Here is a 12679-nt window from a genome sequence, read left to right as displayed (position 1 = left end):
AGTCCACCGTGGGCGGTGCCACCTGTGGGCTAGTGGTCTTGGTTCTGTAGGAAAGCAGACTGAGACAGCCAGTAAGCAGCACCCCTCCGTGGCCTCTGCATCGCCTCTTGGCCCCACGTTCTTGCCCTGTTGAGCTCCTGTCCTGGCTTCCTTCAGTGATGAACTAGGGTGTGGAAGTGTAAGCCAAATAAACTCTTTCCTCTCCAGCTGGCTTTTGCCATGGTGTTTTATCACAGCAATAGGGCCCTAACTAGGACAAATACTACTATCATTAGCTTAATTAGATAGTAAACATACCAAGGAGATTCTAAACTCTTTATGTGTAGGTACGCTCTCCAAGAACACAGTAGGACTCACGTAAGATAGGTGCCCCTGGTGTTCACATTCATCATCAAGTCCACTCTCTTGGTAGGAGTTTCCAATGTGTTGGTCAAGCTAATAGCACTGGCGTTGTTCACCAAAATATCAATTCCTGTTTCCAAAGGAAACCGTTCCATTAAACGCAAGCCAGAGTTAATCTTTATCTCTCTCCCTCTCCCCCTTCTCTCTCTCATAAATACAAAACATTTCCCCTCTAGGGTTGATCCCTCAGCTGATTGACAAGGACATACACACATACATGCATACATGCATGCATGCATACATACATACATATAAAGCCAAACAGAAGCTGGGCATGATGGCACATGCCTATAATCCCAGCACTCAGGGGGCAGAGGCAGGCAGATCTCTGTGAGTTCGAGGCCAGCCTGGTCTACAAGCAAGTCAAGAACAGCGAAGGCTACAAAGAGAAACCCTGTCTTGGAAAAATAAATAAATATGGTCATATAGGTCTATCTCTCTCTCACACACACACACACACACACACACACACACACACACACACACAAACTGACCAATATAACAATGCCAGACTCAGTAACTCTTTCAAAACAGCATCTTCTGATTTTTCTTTCTTTCTTTCTTTCTTTCTTTCTTTTTTTTTTTTTTTTGGTTGTTGTTGTTTTGTTTTCAAGGCAGGGTTTCTCTGTGTTATCTTAGTTGTCCTGGACTCGCTTTGTAGACCAGGCTGGCCTTGAACTCAAAGATCTGCCTGCCTCTGCCTCCCAAGTGCTGGAATTACAGGTGTGCACCACCCCACCTGGCTTCACTTCTGATATTCACTGGCATGGTGCAGACACAGCCAGTTACCAGAGCTCTACGGAAAACTGCAAGGAGGCTTAGTCCTCCCTTGACCCTTAAGTCCTTCTCTCAATGGCACCAGGCATGCTGGGCCAAATCCTGCCTAGTCCTCTCCAGGACCATGGCCTTTCCAGGTACACTCGTCTCCTCTCCACAAAGTTCATCTCTTAAAGAAAAGGGCTCCTTTCTGGTCTTGGAAACTGGGGAAAGAGAATGATCTTGAGTTTCAAATCCCAAACAAAACTTTTTTAGTGACTCATATACAGAAACATACACATGTGCATACACACACATACACACCTAAAATAATCCCAATTTCTGTGTACTCTATCCAGTTTCTATGTATATGCAATATATCTTGTTTCCAGTTATATGTTTAACAAAAATAGCATTAAATGAAAATTTCAGTGAAAAGGTAAAAGTTCTCTACTTCAGGGGAAATCCTGCTATGCAGAGGGTGCTAATTACGTCTAAGGTAACACTGCTGTTTGTGACTTGTGAAGTTACAAGAACCTGGGCTAACACCAGCTGCATCCGTGAGTTATGCACCCAACTGCAGGTTCCAGCGGAAGGAAGACACCACAGTCACAACTTTCACTCCACTACACCGCCTCACTGCTCCATCTTACTAATGCTGTTCGTCTCTAACTGGGATGGTTTGTGTAACAGTTGTCACAGGTATGCAGGTGTAGGGGGAAACCCGCACCAATAGAGTCGAGAACCACCTATGGTCTCAGGCATCCACTGGAGGGTCTTACATCTATATTTTTACCGATGTTCAACATGCATTTCAGAATCAAGGGACTACCTCCGAATTTCTCCACAGCTTTTTCCACTGCATTGTTGATTTGCTGTTCATCTCTCACGTCAACAACACATGGCAAGGCCTTTCCCCCGGCTGCTTCAACTGCAGAGAAACAAACAAGCAGCATTACAATATTTAGAACTACACCTTCATTCCGACGCAATGGCAGTAGAAAGAAAAGGTTCCCGTTTCTAGAGAAATTGAGATAAATATCAAGGTCTTACAACCCTAACAGACAGGGCTGTCACACTCACTCTCTCGGGCAGCAGTGTAGATTGTGCCTAGGAGTTTCGGGTGTGTCTGGGTAGTCTTCGCAGCAATGACAATATTTGCTCCATCCTTTGCTGCTTTCAAAGCAATAGCTTTGCCAATGCCTCGGCTTGCACCTGTGATAAAGACTGTGCATCCTGCTAGCATCCTACAGAGCAAAGGTGATCTTATTAGAAATTTCATTTATACCAGCTCATACACATTTTCATGACTTCCTCTATACCCCCTAACAGCTAATAACCCTACTATATTATTATTTATAACAACTGCAGTTGGCCAATCTTACTGAGATCTGGCTAACAGAATCTGCTCAAATACATCAAAGACATGCAATTTTTTTCCCACAAGGCTGTGTGGTGAATAGAACATATGTGGAGGATATACATTCCTTAGTGGATGCGCAGAGACCAGGTACCCTTCTGTAACCACTCTCTACTCCAAGTCTCTTGACACAGAGTCTCTAGCCTACAGCAAGCTGGCCAGGGGTAATCTACGGGATACCCAGCTTTGGGACTTAAACTCAAGGTCTCAGCCTTACACAGCAAGCACTTTTACCCACAGCCTCATCCCCCAGCCCTGAGATATTTGGATTTGTTGTTGTTTGGAGAGTCTCTGCAGCACAGGCTGGCCTTGATCCCCTAATCCTTCTGCTTCTACCTTCCAAGTAATGGGAGTACAGGCACATACCACCATGCCTGTCAACAAGGCTTGTTTGCTTGCGAGTGGCAGACTGACACAGATTTTTATCATCCTTTATATTCTATAGCACTTTTCAAATTTTCTACAAATACATAACACTTGATATTTTAAAAATTCTCTTAAAAAGTAGGTAAAGAGAGAAAACCCCAAATACAGATCAACTAATGAACAGATAAATATAAGTGGTTTACTCTCAAAATGGAATAGTGTTCAGTAATGGAATGGAACGAATTACTAAGATATACCACAATACGGATAAACTAAGAAAAATAAAGTGATCATACAGATTACATCATTAAGGCTGCATTCTAAGGCCTGGGCAGAAAAGTCAACCCTGTAGAGACTCACAATCAGCAGCTGCCTAGATCAGGAGTGGGAGGGTTTAGAGCTGCCAGCTCAGGGGTAGCAGTGTCTTTCTGGTTTTAAATAGATGGTGGTGATGGTATCTTCTGTGCAGATGCAGAGCCACTAGCTGATTGCTGGAGGAATTACATCTCAGAAAAACTGCTAAACAAGCCTAAAAGGAGAACAGGCTGACTAGAAATGGCCATGATTCAAGTATCCTGACTTCCCTATCTCCCATTTCTTTCTCTATACCTTCTGTGGTAGTTTGGATTGAAAATGACACCATAGGTTCATAAGGAATGGCGCTATCGGAAGGTACAGCCTTGTTGGAGTAGGCGTGACCTCGTTGGAGGAAGTGTGTCACTGGAAGCAGAAGCTCAAGCCAGGCCTGGTGTGCCCCATTCTCTTCCTGCCAGTCAGCTGTAGAGCTCTCGGCTCCTCCTCCAGCACCATGTCTGCCTGCATGTGGCCATGCTTCCCACCGCGACAAGGGATTAAAGCTCTGAAACTACAAGCCAGCCTTAGTCACACATTTTTCTTTAGAAGAGTTGCCTGGGTCATGGTGGCTCTTCACAGCAAGAGATGGCCAAACTAATATACTTTCCATCTTAACCTTACATTTTCTACTTACTCTGCTGTTAGGTGACAACAAGAAAAGCGGTAACAGGATGGGTAGGTGACTTTGTTAAAAATGAACAGAAGGTTCCTGCTGGTCCTGAACGATTACACTGAAGTGGGACATTATAGGTGCAGGCAGGGATGGTTTTGACATAAGGAATAATCATGTATTAGCTACCTTTATGTTGCTGTGATAAAACAGAAGAGGAAAGGTTTCTGTGGTCTTCCGGTGCCAGAGAGGAAGACTCCATCCCCATCAGAGCAGGGAAGAGTGGCAGCAGGAAGCAAACTGGGAACTCACATCTTAACTACAAGCAGGAAGCAGAGAGCTCAAATTGTGAATGGTGGTTTGGTTCTGAGGCTTCATGCTTCCTCCAGAAAGGCCACATATCCTAAACCTACTCAAATAGCACTGCCACCTGGGGATCAAGGAGTCAAAACTCTGTGCTTACAGGGAACACTGTCATCAAATCATCATAACTCACTTTGATGGGAAGAATCCAAAGCAGAGAAGTGTAAAAGAGGCATAATTAGTAAAATATAGTAAACATGCCAAAAGCATGTAAAATGAGCATAGAACGCCTAAATAAAAATAAGGAATGGAGAGCTAGAGAGATGGCTCAGTGGTGAAGAGCACTCACTGTCTTGCTTTTCCAAAGGTCCTGAGTTCAATTCCCAGCAACCACATGGTGGCTCACAACCGTCTATAATGTGATCTGGTGCCCTCTTCTGGCCTGCAGGTGTACATGCAGACAGAGCACTCACATCAAAAAGTAAATCTTAAGAAAAAGAAAAGAAGCCAAGGCAAGGTGGCGCATGCCTTTAATCTCAGCACTCAGGAGGCAGAGGCAAGCGGATCTCTGAGTTTAAGGCCAGCCTGGTCTACAAAGCAAGTCCAGGACAGCCAAGACTGTTATGCAGAGAAACCCTGTTTCGAAAAACCAAAAAGGGAAAAGAAAAAAAAAAAGAAACAATGGTGTATTGAAGTGGAAGTTTTGGGTTTCTTTTAAAACCTCAGCTGTGTCATGTGATATTTTTCTAGAAGCTGTCTTGTGAGAGGGCACATGATGTTTTTCTGGAAGCTGTTTTGTGAGAGGGCACATGATGTTTTGCTGAAAACAGATGCGTACAAGGGTGCATGATGTTTAGAAAGACTGTAGCTAGAACCCCACAGACAGTGAGGCGACGCTTTTGCACTGTTTGCCATGCAATGCTTTGCTGCTCTTCACTTCATGGAGAGAAACGCAGCAGAGAACTTCCTGTGATACTCCAGCTGTTCTGGCTGCTTCCAATGACTGTGCAGATTTGGCGGAGCCTTGCTGTTTCTGCTGGATCATGCCATCGCTACTAACCCAAAACTTGTACTTTTTGTTTCTTTTTTGTTTGTTTCGAGACAGGGTCTCTCTGTGTAGCCCTAAGTGTCCTGGACTCTCTTTGTAGACCATGCTAGCCTTGAACTCACAGAGATCCACCTGCCTCTGCCTCCCAAGGGATGGTATTTTTTGTTTCTTTGCTTGAGTTTTGTCTGTTGGAGTTACAATAATATGTAATTGAAAGGCAGATCTCTGAGTTCTGGATCAGCCTGATTTACACAATTGAGTCAGGGTAGAAACCCCAGCTGATAAGATAAAGCTGCTTTCTGCAGCCCCTGCTGCAGGAAAAAGTGGACAGTTTAAGATTTTCTGGGCGGGAACTTCCTGCTGATAAACTGCTTCACAGAGACAGTCTAGGATTCAAAATGACAAAATTTTCCTTAAAGTTACTATGTAAGTTCCTTTTTCTTTGTTGTTTTTGTTTGTTTGTTTGTTTTGTTTTGTTTTTCGAGACAGGGTTTCTCTGTGTAGCCTTGGCTGTCCTGGACTCGCTTTGTAGACCAGGCTGGCCTCGAACTCACAGCGATCCGCCTGCCTCTGCCTTTTAAGTGCTGGGATTAAAGGCATGCGCCACCATGCCCGGCTTTTTTGTTTGTTTGTTTGTTTGTTTTTAAGTTCCTTTTTCTTAATAATGGATTACATGTCCTTACTGAACTAAAGGATGGATACACATCAATCTCAGGTTTATGTTAGGAGAAATGTCACATTGCTCTGAAAAGGCCAGCCACTCTCCCTAGCAAGTGCGGCTCCCACTGGAGAACTGGTGCCAAAGGGCATTTTGGCCTGAGAGATATGTTCTGTTGGTCAGTGTAAGGATGCAAGGTTAGGCTGGGAGACAAACATGCAAGCTGCATGCCTCTCACGTCAGTAAGATTTTGAGTGCTGACCAGTTGAGCCATCAGACTGCTCTGGAAGCTGGCTTATCCCTTTAAACATAAGACATTTTTGGGGGTGGGGTAGGGAACAAGAGGTGGTCACGTGCGATGCAGAGACACACAGGGAACCATATAGGTGGCAAAGTAGATGCCAGCCTAGATAGGTTTTAAATTGTCAAAGGCTCTAACATATATGTTTACAAGGCGGAACCGTCCATCCCATGTAGAGGAAAGGGGGTGGGGTGAAAATAGCTGAAACAAACATAAAAACCCAGGTACAAGATGCCTAGGGTTATGCTTAAACTGTGAAATTTAAAAAGAGTTTATATAAGGTTTATTTATGCCTTCTCTACTGTGAATGGCAACTGGCTTATCTCTTTAAACAGGAGGCCTTCTCACAGGAGACAGGTGGCTGCTTGGCCTAACACAACAGGTGCCCGAGAGCCCAGCGAGCCCAGAAGAGGTTATTTAGATCTATTCAACCTTGCTTTGATTTCAACATGATAATGGTAACATACATCCCCTTTGAGAGAGGTCAAAATAAAACAGGCCCAGGTGAAAAGGAGACTGCTAAATCATATCAGTCTACACTTCTATGACTTCAAGCTGCAGAACAAGCAGGTAACATAATTTGCTGATCCCTTCGCTCTAAGAGTGACTTAGACATCAAAGTGTCTCGAGCCAGGACTTCAGCTGTGCACGGCCAATAAGTCTTTGGCTGGGGAACCCTCGGAACTTATCATGCCATTCTTTTAAATAGCATAGATAAAAATCAGGCAGCTCATAATGAGCCACTGCTGTAGCTCCAGGGAACCTGACAGCCTCTTATCGCCTCCATGGGCACCGAACACTCATGATGCACACACACATAAAGACAAGATGCAAATACAGAGAAAGAGATGTTAACTATTAAGTATTCACATCAAAATGCCTGTGAACTATTGATTTACAGGGCTTATCCCTTTGTCTGGAATACAGCTGGACTGGATCCCAGTAGGATAAAGGGCATGCTCCTCCTCACCCAGAGCCCAGGGCATTGGCAGCAGGAGTGGCAAAGGCAGCCAGCCCTGTCCAACTAAGAAGGTCCTCAGACTGCAGAACACCAGGACCAGAATGCCAATGGCAAGGCCATTCTTCTTATTGTCATGGCAAGTAACTAAAATTTGCAAATGCAGACATAGCGCAAATGTTGATTTACTAAGAGTCCCTCAAAATCATAGTAAATGTGATGAAATTTTTAACCATTAAGAAAAAAAAAATAATAATAACAACTTCTTTTAAAAAATTCTAGCAAGTGTCAAGTTCTGATGTTTCAAAAACTAAATACCCAAGAACAGCTAGGAAGAGTCTAAAATATAATCCGAATGAGGAGAATTGGCTTTTCCAGATTCTTAGTTTATAAATATAGAGTATTTTAAATTATTTGACTCTAACACATAAAAGGACAGACTAAGTAACAGCGGATAGAGTCTAGTAAACAGATCCCTATGCACACAAATTCTTCATTTATGATAGTGGTAAAAGTACGGCAGGAGAAAAGAGTTAATGATTGGGTTAATTTGGCTGTGGTAATGAAAAAGCCATGTCAATCAAAATGAAGTAGGCTTCCTAACTTAACTTTCCAGGCCAAAATAACTCTCAGGTGGATGAGAAAAGGTGACTATAGTACATATATATACATATTTGTCATAAAATATGAAATATTTATTAAAAGTATAAAAGTAAGGGATGAGGGGGTTAGGTCAGGAGAACTTGTCTACAGCATGTGAATCCCTGAGTTTAATCCCTGGCATCACAAAGGTAGACACTAGACAGTAAGACTATAACATATTAGAGAACCGCCTTAAATAAAAGGTCTTAGTAGAGTGTGGGCTTCTGGACATGTCACAAAAACAAGACAGCCTTCAAAGAGCAGGGTGGTCATTCTGATTTTGTAAAAGCATATTTATGCATGTTCAATAAGCACCATAGTCAAAACCAAATGCTTTAAAAAAAAAAAAAAAACCCAAAAGATACGTGTGACATAGGATGCAGTATAAAACTTCTCAAATAAATATGCGAGTTCTCAGAGATCAATCAAAAATCGTCATGCTGCTAGCTCTACCGGGGCCAAGGAACCGAAAAGGCACTTGCCTAACGGGCCAGGGATTCTGTCCCAGGTCTCACAATGACACAGTGACAAACGCACATTATTGATTAAAGCAGGTAAATAAAAAGATACAGATTTGGCTTTAAGCCACACTTCCCCAGTCTCTCCTCAGCTGTCCTATTGGACTGGACAATCCTGCTGACAGGGGCTTCTTTTTCTTATTATTTGTAAGTGGTTTACATTTATCTAGTGGCTGCAGTCTCTTATTGGCTTAGCATCTCCTTTTTTTTTTTTTTTTTTGGTTTTTCAAGATAGGGTTTCTCTTCGTAGCCTTGGCTGTTCTAGACTCACTCTGTTAAGCAGGCTGGCCTAGAACTCACAGAGATCCGCCTGCCTCTGCTTCTGCTGGGAATTCAGGCATGCGCCACCACACCTGGCTAGCATCTCCTTTTGACTGTGGTGCTCGCAGTCTTCTCAGATAGACAAATTATCTCACCTTCACTAGTGAAAAAATAAATACAAATGTTAACTTTAATGACATTATCATTGCGCCCCCCCCCCTTAACTTGTATTATCCAAATACTTTATTACTTCGTCTGTCTACTTATGTATTAGGGTTATTTTAACTACTCTAGTTTTATAAACTATTCAAATATCTGGAAAAGCCAATTTGCCTCGGTTTTTCCCCTGCCTATTCTTAGGTATTTAGTTTTTCAAACTTTAGAACCTGAAATTGAAGGCCGAGCAGTGGTGGCGCACACCTTTGATCCCAGCACTCAAGAGGCAGAGGCAGGCGGGTTGCTGTGAGTTCGAGGCCAGCCTGGTCTACAAAGTGAGTCCAGGACAGCCAAGGCTACACAGAGAGACCCTGTCTTGGAAAAAAAAAAAAAAAAAAAAGAACCTGAGATTGGCTAAATTGAATTCAGTGCTCTCATTCATGCTTTTGACACTGCAGTCCTTTTGGTGGTAAAAACCTATCTGCCTTTGCAATATCAAAATTTAAAATGTATATTCAGTTTGATCCAGCAATTTCACTTTGAAGAATTTATCTTAGATGGTACATTCATCTATGTGTAAACAGACACATAGAAGACGGACAAGGAAGCCAGGCATGGTGGCACACGCCTTTAAAACCAGCACCTGGAAGGCAAAGGCAGGCAGATCTCTGTGAGTTCGAGGCCAGCCTTGTCTATTTAACAAGTTCAAAGACAGCCAGGGCTACACTTAAAACAAATGGAGTCTACAAAGCCAGTCCAGCCAAGGACAGGCAGGCCAGGACATCCAAGGCTACACAGAGAAACCCTGCTAGAAAAAACAAAACAAAACAAAAGAATAATGGAGGCAAAGATGGAAAAACAACGCCAACAAAAGGATAACAAAGTAATGGAAATGATTTAGTACCCAACAACAGGGAACAGGTTAAGAAAATGATGGTCTTCAATAATAATCTGGAGACATTAAAGAGGACAAGGACGTGGTGCACTAGAAACCTATGTATACCCCACCCCCAGGACATGTCAGGAAAAAACAACAAGCCCAAAATGGAGTTTGCTACTATTGTCTAAAAAAAAAAGGAGGGTGTCCCTGTAAGGTGTTTAAAAAAAAAAAAAATATATATATATATATATATATATATATATATATATATATATATATATATATATCTATGTGTGTGTGTGTGTTTATATTTTCACTTATACCCTTTTGAACTATTTAAATCTTTTAGCTGTCTATATGTGTCAAGCTGGTTAACATAATGGACGTGTCACTCCACTTAAGATACTCAAATTTCATAGAACATAGTAGACCTTGCTTAGTTTGGCAGGGACTAAGTGGGGCAAAAAGAAATTGGAAGAACAAGCTGGGCAAGGTGACTCACCCTTCTAATCCCAGCACTCAGAGAGGCAGAGGCAGGAAAAGAGCTGTGAATTCAAGACCAGCCTGATCTACAGAGTGAGTTCCAGGACAGCCAAGGCTGCACAGAAAAACCCTGTCTCGGAAAATAAGAGAGAGAAAACGTAAGAACATTGTTTAATGGCTATTTGTTTTGACTTTTCAAAACCCGGGTGACAGGCTGCACAACCGTGTAGATAAATATACGGGCTTTTGCGGGGGGAGGGGGGTACAGACAGGTTCTCTCTCTGTAGCCTTTGTTGATCTAGCACATTCACTGTGTAGACAGGGTAGCTTTGAACTCAATAGATTCTTCTCCCTCTTCCTGGTCAGGGATTAAAAGAAGGTGCCACTGATCTGTCTAGGCTGGGGGTAAATACACTTAAAGTTAAAAAAAAAAAATTCCGTCCAAAAGATATTCGTATTGTAACATTTTTAACTCGCTATTAACCTGAAAAGCATTTTCAAGACACCCCATCCTTTTATTATTTTACAATCAAGCAAACAGAACATAATAGAAAAGCTAAAGTCACTAACTACCCCAAGCGACCTTTCACCTAGAAGCTGAAAACTCTCACGATGCCAAGCTAATGACAAGGACGTGAAGGTGGCAGGGACACCGCTGCGCCTCCCCCCATTATATACAACTTTGGGTCCCTGTAGCACATAACTTTGGGTTCCAGTGCACGCGCAGGTCCCAGCGACTCAACTCCTCTCCGCGAACCGGAGTTCCGGAGAGCGCGGCAGCTCCACGGTTCCTCCCCGCGCCCGCCGGGTAGCGCGGGCAACCTCGCGACTCGCCCCCTCCCGACTCCGTCCCCTTACCCGGTGTTGGGCACCATGACCTTCGCGGCTCAGAAAACTTGGTGGCAGTGGGACCGCGGCGAGCTGTGAGTGACAGGCGAACCTTCCCTCCGCATGGAGCCGCGCCCCTTGCCTCTCCCCGAGACCCGCTCGGGAACCGGCTCACCTACAGAACCGAGATCGCAGAGTGCGCCTGCGCCCGCTGGGCGCTGGGCGGGTCTTTCCACGGTTTCACAAACAACACCCAGGAAACCACCGCTCAGCGCATGCGCTTTGGAAGACACTCCGCCCCGCCCCTCTCCCGGGTCTGGTGGTGACAATCGGTCTCTCCCGAGGGTCGCCGGCATGTCCAGAGCATCAGTCCTACGTAGGCTTTTCCTCGCTGGCCGCATCGGCACGCCACGGCTCCGAGCCAGCAGGATGGCCGATTGAGGGGCACACCGGACGGGCTTGCGGTTGCTGGGCGTCGTTTTTCCCTGCCCGTCCTCGAGCTAGGGCGCTCGCTTCGAGGAACGCTTATAGACATCCTGAAAAATGTTTTTCCAAAAGCTGATCAGCGTCGCGTTCTCACTGCCAACGAATTTGGACTTAGCCAGCCTGACCTCCAGGGTCCGGAGATAGCTGGCGAGCTTCTGGGGGACATCTTTGCAAAGGTCACCCACAAGAAGCCAAGTTTGGAGAAGGAATTCTTAGTCTTGAAATGAATACTGGAATGAGGTGGATTCTGGGATTCAGTTTCGTTCTTGGAGTTCTACCTAACACAGCGCCTCTGGAAATGAAATTGTTTTGTATTTTGTACCGGTAGAAAAAGATGTTAAGGAGATTGTTGTCTGGTTCAAGAAACTAACCTAAGATAGGTATGTACTCTCCCATTTGTCACAGGCTCTAACTGGACCTGTGGCTGTTTGCTCTTTTATCACCTTGACCGTCATCTGTTGACGCGTGAGTTTGTGAGCTATGATAATGATTCTTTGAGACTCCAGAAGAATATACTTATTCAACAAATACGAGTACCTCTTAAGTGACTTACTTGAGGGACACGGTCTCTGCCCTTACATAGGAGATGCGAGTAGCCAGTCTGTCTTTGTAAATTACAAATGTTTCAGAAAACCAGAGACAGATGAAATGTGCCATTTGCTCTTGGCTGCTTTTACTGAACGGTCTGTATATTTGTCTGGTAACAATCAGTTCTCAGTAGTGAGATGACCTTTCTCCATGAGTCTAAAGTGTTTCAGACTTTTGAAAGTTTTAGTGTCCTAGGTCTCTTTCTTCAATAATGTCGCATTTCCATTTGTTGCAGGCGGATCGCTGTGAGTTCGAGGCCAGCCTGGTCTAAAAGCAGGTCCAGGACAGCCAAGGCTACACAGAGAGACCCTGTCTTGAAACAAACAAACAAACAAACAAACAAACAGAGAGAGGAGGAAGATAGAGCTCAGCTAAGACTCAAATTAAAAGAAAAAAAAGTTGTGAATTTTTCAGTCATAAAAACTGGCATTTTGTAAACCCAACACCTAGACTTGCGTTATTTGGAAGGAGTGGTCATCTGTGAAAAGTAAGTTTATTCCTGAATTATTGGTGGTAATTTTTCTAGGCAAATGTTTATAGGTGTTTTGCCTATTTGCATGTCTGTGCACCTCCTGTGTACACTGCCCGAAGAAGCCAGAAGAGGGTGTCAGGATCCCTGGCACTGGAGTTACAGCTGGTAGTTAACTGCAGTTGAGTGCTG

General features: G+C 43.9%; 1 protein-coding gene across 1 annotated transcript in view; it reads right to left on the bottom strand.

The window, feature by feature from the left end:
* Nucleotides 1-11151, bottom strand: part of Hsdl2 (hydroxysteroid dehydrogenase like 2) — a 36841-nt gene extending 25690 nt beyond the window's left edge. The window contains exons 1-4 of the mRNA XM_051162789.1: nt 10975-11151; nt 2242-2405; nt 1991-2089; nt 358-472 (exon numbers count right to left, since the gene is read on the bottom strand). Coding sequence (XP_051018746.1) covers nt 358-472; nt 1991-2089; nt 2242-2405; nt 10975-10991 — 395 coding nt within the window. The 5' untranslated portion in view covers nt 10992-11151. The remainder of the gene's footprint in view (nt 1-357; nt 473-1990; nt 2090-2241; nt 2406-10974) is intronic.
* Between the last annotated feature and the right edge of the window lie 1528 nt (nt 11152-12679).

This window comes from Acomys russatus, chromosome 2, assembly GCF_903995435.1.
Source record: "Acomys russatus chromosome 2, mAcoRus1.1, whole genome shotgun sequence".
NCBI lineage: Eukaryota > Metazoa > Chordata > Mammalia > Rodentia > Muridae > Acomys > Acomys russatus.
The sequence above is the reverse complement of the archived record's forward strand: the minus strand, read 5'-3'. Positions and strand labels throughout refer to the sequence as shown.